Source organism: Prenolepis imparis, unplaced genomic scaffold (assembly GCF_030444845.1).
Source record: "Prenolepis imparis isolate NDT839.2.m4 unplaced genomic scaffold, iyPreImpa1.0 SCAF_12, whole genome shotgun sequence".
Lineage (NCBI taxonomy): Eukaryota > Metazoa > Arthropoda > Insecta > Hymenoptera > Formicidae > Prenolepis > Prenolepis imparis.
In genome coordinates, this window is record NW_028141170.1 from 11,488,114 (window position 1) to 11,507,155 (window position 19,042).

Genomic DNA, 19,042 nt, shown 5'->3' on the forward strand with positions numbered 1-19,042 from the left:
AAGCAGTGGTATCAACGCAGAGTACTTGACACGTTTAATCGAGAAATTCATAATTAAATTTGTTATCAAAATACGATTAACTTAACCGTCGGTTTGTCAATATGTATCTTCGAAATTAACGAATAATTCAATGGGGCGACAAATTGATTTAGTTAAAGAAAAGTTACAATTAACGCTAATAATCAATGCGTAAACTCTCAATTTGAAATGGGGATTTTACAGTTGATTATAGATCGACGGATCCAAGATCTCCAGAACAAACGTCCTTAGATTTATGTCGCGCGCGCGCGATTCGAGGAAAATCATTGCGATATACATCTCGCAACCGTAAAGTCGCTCGCGTGCAATTATATAACGTTAGAATTACGTACGGTCGGCGCAAAATCATATTACGCTAAAATCACGAGATTATACTACTACGCTAGAGCCCGGGATTATGCTGCGCTATAATCGCGCGCTTATCTATGCTAGCGCACGTGATTGTACCGTGCTAGAATTGCGATCTGTTATCTATGTTAATACGGCAGATTATAGTACGCTAAAATAGGGAAGCTACCATCGCGCCCTCGTGCCTGTCCAAAAAAAAAAATAAAAAACGAGCTTGAAGGAGTACTTCGTCAAGGAGCGAGAAATTTAGCGAGTAGCTCAACAGCAAACGGTAGAAATGAATAAAAACGAGTGAGTCTCTCTATTTCTCTGGAGATCTTTTCACCGTCGAATTAATCTTCTCTTGCAACTCGCAAAAATCTTCCTCGTCACACTCGCTTACCTTATACAGAATCCTCTCCTGTCAGAGAGTCTCAATTAACTTTGCGCTTAACCAAAGTCACGTTGCGTACACATCAGAGACCCTTGTCATCTATTTTTCATCTCTCCAATCTCTCTCGTTACTGTCATCGGCATCATCGGCCGCTTTGACACACGCTACGAACCGGAATAAATTAACAGTTCTCGCTCAGACTTGCTCGAACAAAGGACGGAGCGAAGACTCTTGAGTAATTAGGTTAGATTAGATTAGTTTAGGGCATCTAACGCTCCGCTAATAAGGGAGTCGCACAATATCGTCGCGTATCGCGAGGATCGCGACATCAGCGTTAAGCCGGGGAAGTGGGGATGAGGTTAGGAAAAGTTAGAGAGCGCGGAGAGGAATAAGGTGTAAATGAAGTAGCAGCTTGAAAGCCTCGCGTAGTTACTCCCCAGTTCCTTGAGAGTAAAACGCGCGAAGCACGGCGTAACAGAGTAGGTTTGTTACTTAGACCCCCTTTTCCCGGTCCCCCTTTTCCGCCTTCCGCGCGCCACGTACTTTTGGTATATATATATTTTCTCGAACGCGTACGTGTCCTTCCCCCTCCTCTCTCGTTCCTTCCCGCGCGAGGAGTGGAATCTTCCTTCCATTCATCTCTTCTTCCTCAGGAACCATTTTATGATCTTGGGGCTCGATCTACGTCCCTCGAACACACTCGTCTACCCGTCTACCAAATCCTAATAAATTAGATTGTAACCTTTATATGACTGGAAATTGAAATTATCAGTCGAAAACTCGCTAGGATATTTAAGCGGCGGAATTTATTGTTCGATATCCGCGACTGTGAGAGAGAGAGAGAGAGAGAGAGAGAGAGAGAGAGAGAGAGAGAGAGAGGAGAGAGAGAGAGAGAGAGAGAGAGAGAGACGCTTCTTTAAGCGCATCACTCTCGTAACGTTACCAACTGTTCTTTGCTAAAGCTCGCTCGTGAGATTCTTCTCCCGATGATACAGTTCTCGCGGCGAAATCGTGGAAAACGGAGAGGAAATGCCGGCCGGACCAAATATCTTATTGAGTTTTCACTTAACGGAGCGGAGACCGGGATGTAAAGAGAGGATATAGTCTGACCTTTTCAGCGTTCTCGCAGATTCTCGCTCGGGTGCAACGCGGCCGAGAGTTAATGATGTCGCAGATTTTATCCTCACTTAGGTCTGTAAGCGGCTTTTGCATCCGCGTGTGATATTTCAATCGTAATTTTTCAACATTATATATACAGGGTGTCCCAGAGAACATTATAATAATTTTAAATAAATTATTTCAGTTAAAACGAGTATTGCCAAACTCTGGCTTAATTACAACTAGAATTTACTAGTAAATTCAAGTTTTAACTGTAACATATTATATATATTATAGGATAAGCAATTTTAATGTGTCATTTTTAATATCTTTTTTTCTGCGTTTAAAAATGTTTTGCACAAAAGTTTTTTTACTTTAAAGAACACAAGAGCGCGCGATGTCAATTTGTTACAGATGACCACTTTCAAGAAATTCACTAATCATATCGAGAAATACTTATAAAACATGTCTCCTTAAAAACACTTTCCTAGAATCTTTAGACGTAAGAGTCTGACATATATCGTCCAATTTTTTATCGGCTTGATATGAAATGGCAGCCAATCAATGTAACAATCAGTCATGACTGAACACACGGAATATTTTAAAAACAATAATGTGGAAAAGAAAGATAAAATACATTTTAACAGTTTAATTATTATCAATTAAATAATTCTAGATATTACATTAAATATTAAAATATTAGTAAACACACACATTCATCATATTTGTAAAATATTACATAAACAAATAGAAACGTATTCATAGACAAATCTATAGAGAAGAGAGAGAGATAGAGAAGGAGATACATAGAATTAATATAATAATTCAAAATATATTAAACATAGAGTATGCTCTTAAGTAAAGAGCATTTACGTTACAATCTCGGATCGTTAGTCAAATCTACCGTTGATTATTGCCGCAATTTGCTCAAATGATGCAACATACGTCGCGACAGACGATTACGACACACGCGCGCATTAAAATAGCAAACCAATTGACGCGATCGACGGTAAAAACGCTGGAGTTACATAAAGAACACGGCGAAGTTATCCTTTCACTTTCTCCACGGAAACCTTCACGGAACTAAAACGTCGTCGAATTGTCCTGGACCTAATCAACCAATAATAATAGCATACCGGGGGGCAACAGTAAGCAACGGTAAGCCAAGTAGCCGTTTCTCCTTTCTTTTTTCAGAACTTTGAAGTCGCCAAAGTGATTTACGAAAAAGGTTGCATACAGGCCGGCGAAGAATGGATGGAACGTAATCTCCTCGCGATTGCCAGTGGTGTGGTTGGTACTGCATTCGCTCAGGTACACATAAGCCAATAAAATATATATTAGTATAAGTACAAACTCCGACCTAACCTTCGACACGCATCGGTGAACTTTCAACGAGAGTACGTACCGAAATCCATCGACTCGCTCCGCGAATAATTATTAACACTTTGAATCCATTTTACGCTTGACTCGACTAAACAATGAAATAAAACTTTTGGCAAAATATTTGAATGTCAAGAAAATAGTAATTCCGCTGAATATTGTTAAAAGATTTTCTTCTAAAATTTAAATATATCTCTAGAATATTTGGAACTAGTCGAGATTCTTTTGAAATTCCGCTCAATAATGGAAAACTTAAATTTTACAACTCGCTTAATATTCAATTTGCGATTCAGATGCATATTCCAGTCGGTCGAGAGAAAGATTGTCCTCATTGATTCAAAGTGTTAAAATCAGATTTTAGCACGTTTCTCGTAATATATTCGCCGATGCAGCCTGCTGCGAAGAGCATTATTAGAGCCGTTGCATGCCCTAGAGGAAATAAGGTGAGACTTTATCTCGCTTGCGACGTTGACTGTTACCTATCTCGTTCGTAGCGCGTTACACGCGAGAAGACGTAAAGTAGATGCGAGATACACAGTAATACGTAGCTAGGCGATGCAAGTGCATTTATCAACGTAATATATTGAGCCTTCTAAAATTTCATTAAAGGATTTTAAATTACTGCTTATTTACTGCGCAAAATTCTCGTTATTGTGTATGTGTCGAGTAAATACCAAAAGCATGTTGATATTGTTCGTTGTATTACGATAGATTTAATTAATTTCATCTCTCAGTATAATGTATATTATCTAATTATGCAGATATCCTTAATTATATGTATGTATGTATGTATGTATATACTGTTAAATAGTAGCAACTAAATAAATGTTAATTGAGCAACTTACTTCAATTAAAGAATATATCGGTTTTTTCACGTATATATTTTTTATGTAAATTTCAGTAGCTATATGTAGATACTACACATTTATCATTTTCACAGACTTGATTCAATGCTCATGTTCATTTATGTCAATGTCTCTTTTTATCGAAAACGTGAAAATAATATATAATTTCAGAATTAAAATAAATGATTGAAACATTTTAATTTTTTTTATTCTACGAAAATTTAGAAGAATATTTTATACAAAATTTCCGAGATTGTTTTATATGTATACAGGGTGAGTCAAAAATATCTTTCAAAACTTCATATTCTTGGATAAAAAGTATAACCCAAGTAGAACATAAAATTCATAATTACATCATGATAACGTCACTTAAAAGTGATTTTGGAAAAAATTTTTATATATTACAATTATTTGTTTATTCTATTGTTCACACATATTCTAACAATTATTCAAACAACATAAATTTTTTAAAAATTATATAATGCAATTATCTTATATTAAGGGGCTTTAAATCTATGATTACTTTTGTCATCTTTAAATAATTTTTGTCCAGATAACTTTTAATTAATAAATAAAATCATGATGATGTCATTATAACGTCATTATGAGTTTTATATTCTATCTGGGAAGCAAATATTCCTATATGAACATTAGGTCGAAGTGTTTTGTTATTGAAATAATAATAAGCAGAAGTAGATTTTAAATAATGTCTAAGTTTTATATCAGATTCTTTCTTCTCGCGATGTTGTGTCTCTAGTATTTTGATTCTGGGATAATATTTGTTTATCAGCACATTCCCTATTACAATCTAAGAAAGAAGGTTTTAATGTAAGTACTCTGTACTGGAGTACAATAAGAGACAAGATAGACAATCGAGACAATCGAGTCAGTATGCTAGAGGCAATTCAATCAAGCAGTATTAGTATTAATTCATTAATTTATTGCAACAATGTAAAAAATGTTTTCATTTGAAAAAATGAAGAAAAAATACTCATCTGAAACTTTCAACTAAAGTCATTACTTATTGATATCTATTTATGCTCTATTTCACGAAAACATACTTATAACTCATTCTGTATACGTGATAAGAACATGTTTCGTTCTATTACAAAAAAGTAAATCGAACATAAAAAAACGACATATGCTTAAAATATTGAATTCTGTGAAAGTGCTAAAAATAATTTTGTCCCCATAGCTATGAGAAATGAACACAGTATTCTTGCTTTTTTTCAGATTCTGGGAATCTGCTTCGCGCAAAATTTGCGCGCGGATATATTCGCGCAAAAGGCGAAGTGGCATTGACAATCGCGTGCCCCCACGGCAGTCTAGCATCTTGTCTTTATAGATGCTAACTGGCTACGTTGATCGAATTATAAAAGGTTCTCGACTGGAAGCGGACTGGGAACTTGGGCGAGCGGACCAATTGTGTGTGTGGATCTACCTTCTGATGAAGAGAAAACATTGAATCCCTCCGAAGAATTTTCACGATCGAGGCAAAACAAGAAAAAAACACCAATGCGGCCGTTATCATTACGATTCTTCGACAATAATCAAATTTGCTTCGAACGTTACGCATTCGTACTGCTCAAATCATCCTTCGAATGCTTGTAAACATCCGAGAGACTTCGCAATTGCCCGCGACGATTCTCGTCCTAATTCCTTCAGTACCGTCCAATCGATTAACGCTTTGATTATATGTCGGATAATGAGAGAAATTGATTGTTTTCGAAGTTCATTCTTATCCGCCGTACGTTAATTAATTTCGATCTTGGATAGACTTCTTATCGCAAATAGAGTTAGAGCAATCTTGGAAAGCAATGACGAATTTCGTAAATATACTCACAGGCGCGTTATTAATAGCATTTTGTAGAACTCTTTTTTATAGAATTTTTTTATCTTACAAAAAAAATTTAAACAGATATATAATTTCTATATATGTGTGATTCAAAAGTTAAACTGCTTAAAACTTTAATAAATTATATTAATCCGAGTAGAATTTATATATATCTTGCCGTGTGCGCATTTTTAATTAAAATCAATTTCTCTTGCCATCAGATAACATCGACGAGAAGATGTTGCTGGTCGTCGCGAGGTTTTTCGACGCGAGAGCATGATATCGTCATGAAACGTCCGAAGTAACGTTTGTCTCCATCACCGAAGCGGAACGTCTCGATATTTCATCTCGACATTTCGCTGTCTGCGAAACGTATCTACTTTTTTGCGAAAAATCGCCCATCAAAATATTTCGCGCAAGAATTGCGAAAAGGCATCTTCTTTTTCAAAGCTCACACGAATTAGCACTTTTCTATATTTAGATGAGATGATTCGCTCTCTTACATTGAACAATTCTAATTTGTAAAACGCTCCAAATAAATTTAAAAAATTTCAGATTTTCTCGTACAAAATTTTCTACAAGAATACAATATGTAGTTTTTGGTTTTTTTTAAATTAAAATTTTTTAAAACATATACAAGATATTCCTAAATAAGTGCAAAAAATGTTAGGAGATAATTCTTTGTCGAAAATTAAGAAGGGTTTTTCATATAAATATACGCTCTTATGATCCTCCCTAAGGAGTTGTAACTTACTTCTCCAAAGGGGGAGGTAAAAATTAAGTTTATTTTGTTTCTTGAAAACTATTGATTTTACGAAAGAAATAAAGAAAATAAAAAAGTTTCTAAAAGAATCAAGCTTTCTAACGCATATTTTTAGATGATCACATTCCGGTCCGTTAAAAAGTTCTAATAAAAAATTGAATAGGGGTTGTTAGTTTCATCCCCTTATAACGATATGGGAAGATTAAAAAAATATTAATAAATATCCTTTTTATTAGTGGAAAATAAATTTCATTTTTTTAACTTGTCCAAAGTTAAAAGTTCTCTCCTTCGAGAAAAAAATTAAAAACCTAATTTTGACCTCCCACTTTGGAGGAGTGTAACTCCTCAGGAAGGGATATAGAAAGGAATATACAGGGTGTCCGGTAATAGTCGCATCAACCGTCGTGTGCAGATTCCTGGGATCATTTGGAGACGATTTTTCCTCAGCGAAAATGTCGAGACACCAATAATTTTCGAGTTATAAGCGATTGAAAATAAAGGGTTTTTCGCAAACTAAGCCTTGTGGAAATAAAATAATAATAAATTCACATTCTTCAGTTAATTTTAGGTAGAGTTTACTTTAATAGAATTTTAATTTAAGGCTTAGTTACAAAGATACATGATGGCAAAAATTGAAAACATGCAAAAAATAATGACCTCCCTCGACATTTTCGCTGAGGAAAAATCGTCTCCAAATGATCCCAGGAATCTGCACACGACGGTTGATGCGACTATTACCGGACACCCTGTATATTTATATGAAAAATTCCCCTTAATTTTCGACAAAGAATTATTTCCTAAAGTTTTTCGCACTTATTTAGAAACACCCTGTAAACATAATTTAAAATTTTTAAAATATATATATATATTTTTAAAAAATTTCACACAAATTGTTAAAAATATAGCAAAAACTACATCGTATTCTTATATAAATTTATATATAAATTTGAGGTACAAGTGTCTTAAATGACAAGTATGACAGAATTATTTGATTGCACAAAATGGATATTCTCGAATCGAAAGATGACTTTTCTAGAGTATCCGCACCTCTCGACTCGAGTCAACAAGCAATCACAAGTGACACTTAAAAGCAGCGCGGACTCGATTCCACAGAGAATCGATACTCCTAGAACAAACAATAAGATCTCATCCTACGCCTGGTACTTGCAATTCGATCTCTCTCGAGGCGCCTCAGGGCCGATTGCATCAACATCGATTATCATCGTTTAATCGCGGTTAACTATGCATTTTCGCTTTCTATCCATAACAACTTATAAAATTGAGGGTCGTAGAGAGTTAAAATAAGGAAGCTTCAGAAAGTTTTATTAACCAAAGTTTGTTAATTGAGCCTCTGTCGATATAGTTAACCGTCAAATTGATTACATCAATATCAACCATCACTATTTGCGATTAATCAATTATTTTCCAGTGAAACTCAATCTTACTAAGTATATATACACAAGAAAACGAACACTCGGGGTTAACCGATAGATGCAATTGACCCTTAAATGTGACTCGCGGGATCGTTCGACCATGGTAGAATTCGATGGACACGGTCGACTGCGGAATTTCGCTCGGGGACGGAAGAAGTCGATACGTTTCGCGCGTTTATATATGAGAAAAGACAGGGCAAACACCCTCGCCGGGTCCGCAAAGTTACAATGTGTCGAGGCCATTAAAGTCGATCGACGTAACGTCGTCGTGGGGGCGCGGTGAACGAGAGAGAAATTCGACTTCACCGCACAACACAAACTGAACAAACCAACAACCTTTCGCCGTGACGGGGAAGAACGGCAGCCATATACACGCACGAGTATATAACAATAATCTTTCCCTTATTCCAATCGCTCTCGTTAAAACGATGGTAATGGATCTATCGTACCAACTTGATGAGGCATATTGATCCTCTACAAACCGGCACATTCCATCCCTCCATCATCGGCGGGCCAGGTGTCCGTCGTACACCGTGTCTATCGCACGCACGTCAGGAAACACGTCGGAAAACACGTCATTCGAAAGACCCTCCTCGATCCTTCGATCTACCCTATAATTGCTGCTATTTATCACTATGGTAACTGATAACGATGGAATTAAGTATCTTACAAGTTCGAGTTTGTTTACAACTGTTTCGAACTCTCTATGATTATTTCGAAAAAAAAACAGTAGACTTTCCAGTAGACTTGAACCTGGACGAGATAGGATCAAGTATGTACGAATCTTTTATAAGTACTTATAAAAAATTGTGGGAGTTGTTGAATGGGTGTGTGGGTAGGAATGAAGAGTATTGCATATGCGCGTGTGTGGATGTGTAGATTTCTTTTATCTTAGAATTTGAGTACTACTTGTAAAAGATTCGATTCTTTATAAGTACTATTTCAAACCTTGCAGATACTCAAAATTCGAATAAAACTGTTCTAGATTCGATTACTTCGCAAGTACAATATCTGAAATGTTATTTTTTATGAGTATTATTTGAATCCTGGAAAATGAAACTTGAATAATAAATTTTTAAGTATAAAGGGTGTCCCAAACTTACCGGGATCACCCGTTAATGGGAGATTCCTCAGATTATTTGGAGACGATTTTTCCTCAGCGAAAATGTCGAGGGAGGTCATCATTTTTTGCATGTTTCCAACTTTTGCCATCACGTATCTTTGTAATTAAATCTTAAATTAAAATTCTACTAAAGTAAACTCTACCTAAAATTAACTGAAGAATGTGGGAAGGTTTTGTTAATATTTTATTTCCATAAGGTTTAGTTTGCAAAAAAAAACCCTTTATTTTCAATCGCTTATAACTCGAAAATTATTGCCTCGACATTTTCACTGAAGAAAAATCGTCTTCAAATAATCCTAGGAATCTGCCGGATAATCCGCTAGATCTGGGACACCCTGTATATTGAACTTGATCCTGTCCCTAGTAACTACTAACTAAGAATAAATATACAATGAGTTCGCAAATTTCGACGTATTAGATTCTATGCGCGCTTACGTTCATATTATATTTACTTTTAAATAAAATTAAAAAAGGAAACAGACTTTAATCGTAATATTACGTTTATGTTTCCTTTGCTAAAAATTACATGACGAATTTTTAAAGTGATTTTGACATGTGCCGTTGATGAAGGATCGATGATAAATACGAGCAGGAACGCAATTTATATCACATATATTAAATTGCACGATATGTGCTTTACATAAATTACGTGCGAGTAGATGACGTGGATGACGTAAAGTGCTAACTTGGGCTGTTAATATTTATAAATCTTGTGTGCTAGGATATACACGACGAGAGATTCCCTACGCGTATTAATTTATGCTCGAACTTAGCAACAACGGAGCAAAAGAAATTTGCAAGAACGGCTGAGAAAATATCGTGAGACTTTCTCGAATCTACGGAAATTTATTTCGTTGCCATGAACAACAAAAAAGGAAAAAAATTAATTTTTTCCAAAAATTTACAGTTACATCATAAAGAATTTTAACGCGGCTGGTCCGCGTACAAAATTAATTGATTAACTCGCAGTATCCGTTAAAATGCCGATTCTCACCAGTGTATAAGATGTAAGTTTTACACGTCTCTTATTAAAACATAATTATCTTGAATAAAAATGCTAATAAAAGAAAAAACAAAAAAGCGCAATTGCTCAATTTTTAAATGTTGCAAATACATCTAAATGCCACAAAATTTTCTCCGATCGATCTATACGTGCCAATCGATTACGTGATGTAACCTGTTGCTATATACGGTTCGAGCATGAATACGAAATATATACGTCGTACAGGTATCCTTCTCTTAAGACATTTCTACGGAATTCCTGTTAAATCTCATCACGTTAGATAATCGAATATATCGGTACAATTAACGAGAAATATATCCGTTAAAAAGGAATACCGTTGTTATTTTACATACAAAGTTCGCTGTACGAATTTATTGTCGACTCACCCGAGAAACACATCCCTATCGTAAGTACACGATCCGTGTGTTGATCCGTGATGTTGATTAGTCATACTTTGTTCCGTTGTATATAAAGGAGTTAAGTTAAGCGACGACGATTATAATTTCTCACGAGCCACTGACGCGAATGTGAAAACGCGGGTTTAGCAAAGCGGCTGTGCTATTTAAGACGAATAATTCTACTTTTCACAGATAGTTGTTTCTAATGTCGTCCCCTTATCTATGTCCCCCGCCCCCCTCCACCCCTCATGTGTTCTACGACGATGGCATGAGCGGCGAATGCTTACATAATGCGCGCGATATACAAGATCTGTAATGATCTACTTTATGAATAAGATTAAAATATATTTAAAAAAATATATATATATATATACAGGATATCCGGTAATAATCGCCGCACTTCCTATGCAGGAGAGCGTATTAAACTTAATAGAAAAATCATTTACTGTTTTACGATCTTTGCACTAATTTACAGCTAAAAATTATTTTATACCATTTTTTGCATATATTAAATCTCAATTATTTGGGAAATTTGACGTGCTGGGGTGAAAATTGGCTTACGACATCGTTTTCAGCATCCAAAAATCTATAAGAAACACCTTGTCTAATTTAAAATAATTTTAAAAAATTTTTTGTAAAATAGTGTTATTGAGAGATTAATTTTAAAAATCGGCCAATCCCAATGTTACACGGTTTCTAGGTACTCGTGGCTCCAGCGTTACACGTCGTACGTAGTCATTGGCTATTTGTAGAACGCTCCTTCCAACGTTTCGTCGCGCGTTTATAGAAACCGCGTAACATTGGAATGTCTCTTCTCGCTTATGCTCGCGCGGATTGGCCGATCTTTTTTAATTAATTTCTCATTAATTATTGCGAAGATCGCAAAACGATAGAGGACTTTCCTATTCGGTTTAACTCACTCTATTTGCACACAAGAAGTTCGGCGATTATTACCGGACATCCTGTATAGTATATGTATGTATATTATATACATATACATATATGTATATATATCGCGATCACACATCTCCTAGTAAAATAAGAATGATTGTTTTAGAAAAATACGTTCCAATATAATGTAATACATACGTGCACGCGAAGTATATGTCATAATTTCTACATTTCATTAATAAGTGTGCGACAAGCACAGATATGTTTACGTTACGTCTAGTACAAAATCGTCGAAACAATTTGCTAAACCCGACATTCCCAGTCCGTGCATCGTCCCATTAACTTGATTTGTCAACCTGATCCGATATCCTCATCGAGATTGCAAACAATCTCGTTAAAGAATTTATGGATCACGTGACACAAATTAAATCCAGGTTTGATTGGAAAATATATTGTAATAATAACGTTAAGGCTCCTGGGTGCTCACCGCGGCCATATTGGATTGTGACGTCAGAAGCGAGAAAGCACACGCTGAAAATTCTTACAAGGGACACTCCCGCGGTGTTACCTCTGTATTTTAAAAGTGCTTATATTTTTGAATAGTACTCATCCTAAGTATCACCATATGCCATTCGCTCTCAAAATAAAAAAAAAAGAGGAAAGAAAAAAAGGTCGAAAATCGATATTCAAAGTAAAATTCCAGCAGCCCACAAATAGGTGATTCAGACGACACTCACGCGAGTAACTCATACTAATTAAAAGATCACATTTCGGGCTACAATATTTGTTTTAGACACCAATTGATATTAGCCTAAAGTAATGCACTAGAAGGCGGAAAAATTTCAAAATTTTTAAACTAGATTATTTTCATTTAAATAAATGGAAAAAAAACGATGTGATCTTTCAATTAGTATAACTTACTTGCGTGAGTATCGTCTAGATCACCTGTTTATGGGCTGCTGGAATTCCACTTTAAATATCGATTTTCGACCTTTTTTTTCTTTCCTCCTTTTTTTCACTTTGAAAGCAAATGGCATTTACCATGGTGATACTTAGGATGAGTACTATTCAAAAATATAAGCACTTTTAAAATACAGAGGTAACACTGCGGGAGTGTTCCTTGTTAGATGCCATTTTTTAATGAAAAGATATTTCGATTAAACAGCATTTCAGATGGCTTTAGCACACTCTTAAAAAACCCCGAAAATTATCCTTTTCCCTTTATAATCAATCAACAGCTGTAAAATGTAATATTAGTACTCATCCTAAGTATCACCATGGTAAATGCCATTTGCTTTCAAAATGAAAAAAAAGAGGAAAGTTTTCGGGGTTTTTTAAGAGTGTGCTAAAGCCATCTGAAGTGCTCTTTCATCGAAATATTTTTTTATTTCGAAATGGCATCTAAGAAATTTTAGCGTGTGTTTTCTCGCCTCTGACGTCACGATTTCGACATGATCGGCAAGAAGCCAGGAGCCTTAAGCGCGTTAAATTAGTGCGCAAGTTAACTTGTTTTATTATTTTATTTTTAGATTTTCAATTTTTCTTCTTAAGTGTATTCAAGTAATGGACAAGTATGTTGATCATCGTATATACTTCTCCGTTTCGCATCACGAAAATAATTTAAAATATCAATTGCTTAGATTCATAAGACGTTAAATTTTATCATAAGAGCCAATAATCTCTGATTAAGCTAATTTAATTTAATTACTTGCAAGAAATCTACTCTGCAAACTACCGTCCTTCATATGCAAAATTCAATTTAAGATCAATTTTATTTTTAAAATGCGATATTATAATCTACCTCGCGTCGCACTTTCATAATTTCATAAATCAGAGTCACCTACAATTAGTAACCTATTAGCTTATATTTGAACGAATTAACGATTTCCTGTGTACGTACGATTTATCATCATATCTTTGTAATTTCATAAATGTTGCAAAACTGCATATTTTATCTTTTAGCACAATATCATTTGCATATTATTTTTTATTAACTTTTTATCCTAATAAAGTTATATGATTTATATATTTCTGCTTTTATTATCCTTTTTTTTCTTCTTTCACCGGTTTAATTTTATCTATATAATACCTTAATACATTCATCTCTTTCGACTATAATTTAATATGTTTTACTTTTACAATATTATTTTTAAGTTTAAAAAAGAATCTTAATTTTTTAAATATCAAATATATATTTTTTAAAAGTTTTAACAATTTTTTAGTCGTATTTAGATATTTCTGACCATAATCAATGACAAAGCGTTTTGACGTAGTAATCTTAAGTGTTACTGATAAGTAATTACAATTGTTTCCGTAAAGTAATCTATAATGACTTGACAGCTAAATGTAACCAAAAGGATCATTTATATCTTACTTATCCTATCTATTTATATTTCTTACGGGCGATTATATCTCATTACATTCCTTCTTTCAAATTCCTGTAAATACTGTATATGTACTTGTAAAAAAAGAACTAAGGGGTAGTTTAATCGCTTGACCAACACCATTACGGTGAAAAAATGATGTAATATAATGTTCTTTTCATGTAGAATGAAAAACGAGACTCTTTGTCCAACTAGTGCATTCCAAATCGTGTAAATATGTAACCGCATATGCCATCGTATCGATACATAATCGGCATAAATCAGTTATCGTGCCAAAAGCTTGCAATCGCATTTCGGTATATCATCGATGAATTTGAAAAAGTAGTCGCAAAAACAAATATATAAATGTACAATTCAAGAGCTTATTTCTCCATAAACTATTATATATACATATATATGGAGCATTCCATAGTGAAGTGAGCCATCTTTATTGCAAAAAAACTTTTTTTTCATTTTTAATAGCTAAATTTCACCCTTAACATCCCTATACTAAAACCTAGGAGTTATAGAATGTTATCTTTTACGGTTTAAAAATGGCACTTTATTCTACCTCAATATATCAGATATATTTGATATTTTGTATTTTGAAAACGAAACAGTTTAGGGCATATGTTTATAGGATCTTTTCTTCATAAAATAAGCCAAGAAATATCCTCTTAAATTTTTTGTACTTACTTATAAAACACCCTGTATATATAATTTTAAAGCATAAGGATTATATGTCTATTTTTCCCGTATTAAAGCCTTCTACCAATAAACAGGTACCAAAGCAACTTCAAATGTTATAAAAATATATTAAAACTTGTTCTCCACCCGAAACAAAAGAGCCTTTGTATTCGAAAATCTCTTAAAATATAATAGGAAAGAATGTTCAAAATATGTTGCCCAGCAGCTGCTATAAAAAAATTGTCACAGTGCAATATTGCTACCCGGATACCTATACATTGATAGAAAAATAAAATATTTTGCATTGATAGAAGATTTCTGTAATGTATATTCTCTTCATTTCTTTTTAAATACTATATAATTTTAAATACTAATATTTAAAGCAATGTGGGGAAATAAACTCTTTAATTTAAATTTGGTGTACAAGTTGTACTATTGATCCAAAAGAGCATCGAGGTATAACCTAAGTAACGGCTAAAAAATTCCGTGATGTCCTGTTACACTATTATATATACTGCATAATTATATTTTGCGTTTTTTCGTGTATGACGCGTATCTATACGATATATCTAATGTAAATAAGTGCGAAACACGTCCGAGTGTAAAGACTACTAACTGACCAGACAAACAAGGCAAACCGATGTTTTTAACATGTTTTAATCGTCATTTGATCTTCACTGCGAAAAATTCTGAGCAAAACTGACACGAAAACTTGGTTATTTCCAAGATCGAATCACAAAATGAAACTTTCTCTTTGTGTGCCACGAATGCGTTCAATAATAATATTGCTCGGAAAGTTTTACGGAATTTAAGTCCGTCAGTTGTACAAAAGTCTATGTGGATAAAATTTATATTAATTGTGATTATACGGTTTGCGTAACTGCCGCCTTATTTTACTATAGCCTCTCGATTTAATAATCTTATGAGATGTACGATTGCCACTCGTATTTTCGAGAGCCGTCTGTGTATGTCTCTGTGAAATAATTACGACGACACTGCCATGTGTTTGACCTTTTGATAATTTGCGATTTATATTATATCGGTGCGATTATACATATGTAATATAGATAAATAATAGCACTCCTAAGTGTAATCAACATTGTAATTGAACTAATGTAAATATACAGCCACACTACTTTTCTTGTAACGGCTAAGAGATTACTGTAATATTTTTATGGACAGAAAAATGGATATTTATACCCATGGACATGTGAAAGAGTCAATAAAAATTACAATAATTGATACTTTTGCACAATTTCGTTAGAAATATATTTTTCATTTACATAATATTTATATAAATTATTATCATGATATATCGAAATGAGAAGATATAAATCAGATTCTTGCCTTCATTGGTTGGATCAAAATGGGACCTGAAAATTCATCCTGCTATGTCCTCGTCATGGGTCCTGGACATCGAGTAGCATATATCGATGATTGAACGCAGGCAATGGTTGACCCTCGAATGATCATCTGAACGTGAAATGACCCCTTACAACTCTAATGTAAAATTTTCCGCTCTTTCAGAATCCGGGGTCAAAAATAGGGGTTCCCATTTAAAAAACGGAAGTTGACCTTCAAATGACCTTGAAAATGACCTTTAATGTCGAATCCAAGATCACTATTAGATAGCCCCCTTTGTTCCCTACAACTTTTATCCGAGTCGTTTTCCTTCAAACATTGATCCTGAAAAGTTATGAGGGTGGAACTTTTAAAATGGGACACCCTGTATAGGGTGTCCCAGACCTGTCGTATAACCTGTTAATGGCAGATTCCTGGGATTATTTAGAAACGATTTTTCCTCAGTGAAAATGTCGAGGCATTAATAATTTTCGAGTTATAAGCGATTGAAAATAAAGGTTTTTTCGCAAACTAAGCCTTGTGGAAATAAAATATTAACAAAACCATTCTTCAGTTAATTTCAGGTAGAGTTTACTTTAATAAAATTTTAGTTTATGGCTTAGTTACAAAGATACATGATGGCAAAAATTGGGAACATGCAAAAAATGGCCTTCTTCGACATTTCGCTGAGGAAAAATCGTCTCCAAATGATCCCAAGAATCTGCCATCAACATTAAGTTATATGGTAGGTCTGGAACACCCTGTATATTACTCTATATAGTATATTTAATGTAGAATAATGGCATATTCTTGTTATATTAATTATGTCTGTTGCATAGTTCAATCCGCTGTTTTACATATTTTCTATATTCTATATTATATTTTCTTTGTTTTTTTTTTGTTTTTTCTTATACATATTATAAGCAAAGTTTACATTCAGATTATATTTATCATATTATCATGTTATCTTACATTGCGTACATTATTAAATCATTCTTTGTTGCTTATCAATCGAGAAAAAACTGAAAAAAATCAGCTGTAACATCGAATGGTAACTAGACAAACGCAGAACTAACTAATACCGGCTCTTCCCAGGTTAGCCTTTATTTCATGATCACTAGATGACGACACATATTTTTTACTAAACTTAATTATAAAAAAAATGCATCCGTAGTAATTACTAAATAAGTTCTTCTTATGTTTACATTCAAAATCATGCCTCCAAAAATTTATCAATTTTTTTGGGTAGAGTAAAAAGATTATATCATATATTTTTTCTTTCTTTTGTTATTCTTCTTGTTTCTTACTTTTCTTTTATCATACATTTACAAAAGAGTCTATATCTCACTATTTCCAAATGAAGTTTTTTATTGATTCGAATCTATTTTTCCCTCAAGAAATCATGCGTCATATCAAGACATGCATGAAATTTTAACACATGATCATCGCTAAAGGATTATTCTTGCTCTTCATTGTCAAAACACGATGTCTTCCCGCGACCCAGTTCTACCAGCAGAATTGCTCGAAAGTCGATCATCGTACACAATAGGAATAAACTTGTCCAATCTGGGACAGAAGCGGTCTATCTCTGACTACACGCAAATAAGTACAGGCATAGTGTGTGTTCCATTGCATATATGTATATATATTAATTTCACGATTATTATACTGTTATAATCCATGACGAATCCGTTTTTCCGTTTTCCGAGAAATTTCCTTAAATGCACACAACCGAGACTTTACTTACATATGTGACGAGAGAGGTCTACGTGAAAGTCGCGACATAGATCATAGTAACAGTCATTATATACAGCAATCACTGTGATTATTGTCCTTCGAGTCGAAGGGGGAAGTGGACTCAGGGTTATCATTTGTTTTTCTTTGCCTTTCTTCTCTCACGTAGAGCTAGCTATCTAATATTTGCTCTGATATTTCTGTCAATACCGACGTGTTCGATTATTATTATTAGACTTAAACACATTTTTATGTTGAAATTACTTTGCAGTTATGCTTTTTGCATTTTCTAATAGTCACATTTATTCAAGTTTTATTTTTTTTATAAACTCGAAGATTTCTTTATAATTTTTTGACCTGGAGATTATTTGCAAATACCTTTTTTTAGTAATAGAAACCCAATATTGATCAGCAGTCACCACTGCACTAAAAATATATTGAATGTTTGCCCAAAAAGGACTAGTTCGCGAAGAAAATGTCGAAGGATCGATCTATAGTACCATCGATATATAGTTTACGACGTGTTCAGATTCCCAGACAGCACAATAACATTTTAAAAACATATTAAAAATATATATATTCTACGTTTTGTACGTATTTATAACATCCATACTAGAGCCTTAGACATCTTTAAAACATTTTAAAGATGTCCAGTGTCCTTTTCTGGACAATCGAAAAATGTCAATTTTGAGGACTAAACGGACTACAATTAAACCTGTTTCGAACATTGAACGTATTTTTTAAAGTAAATAGGTGTAGGTATATATGTAGACTTATATATAGAGTACTGAATATACCTATTTTAGTATTTCATACAGCATCAAAAGATTGCAGAAATATTGCAGACACCCAAACGAGACAAGAAAAAAATCGTTGAAACTGTGTAAGTTCATTTTGTTTATCCGTAATACTCGGATATTCGGCTACTATAATTTTAATAGTTTATTTTTGCAAGCTTTATATATAATTCTCATAACAAATCTTAAATACGAGAAAACGCATCGCGCGTCGCATATATATTATGAGAATATTCTTTATATTGTATATGTTATATATTTATTAAAACAGTAAAAATGTTTGAGTCTAATAATCTGAACACATCTGCAAACTATATATATTAATACTATATAGATCAATCATTCGACATCTTTTCGTGAAGTAGTCCTTTTTTAAATAAGCATTTGATATTTTCAAAAAGCATCGGGGTTTTGTGCATTGAGTAACACAACTTTGTTTGGGAAGAAAAATACTCTAAATCTAATTGATAAGATATAAAAAATCTTTTACGATTAATGTTCGAAATATTATACTTATTGTTAACATATATAAGGAAAAATGATATACGGAGCTATTTTTGATCTTCGAATAACGATCTTACTGAGAAGCTTT

The 19,042-nt window shown here is 33.8% G+C and overlaps 1 protein-coding gene across 4 annotated transcripts in view; it reads left to right on the plus strand.

Moving 5' to 3' along the window:
- Positions 1 to 15,800, plus strand: part of Tsp26a (Tetraspanin 26A) — a 182,874-nt gene extending 167,074 nt beyond the window's left edge. For 2 of the 4 annotated variants that reach the window (XM_083050986.1, XM_083050988.1), the window contains 2 exons: positions 3,053 to 3,169; positions 5,317 to 15,800. In XM_083050986.1, the coding sequence (XP_082907112.1) occupies positions 3,053 to 3,169; positions 5,317 to 5,385 (186 nt within the window). In that variant the 3' untranslated portion in view covers positions 5,386 to 15,800. Of the gene's footprint in view, positions 1 to 3,052; positions 3,170 to 5,297 lie in introns of all 4 variants that reach the window. The other 2 variants (XM_083050987.1, XM_083050989.1) reach the window with 2 other exon arrangements.
- The last annotated feature ends 3,242 nt before the right edge of the window (positions 15,801 to 19,042 follow it).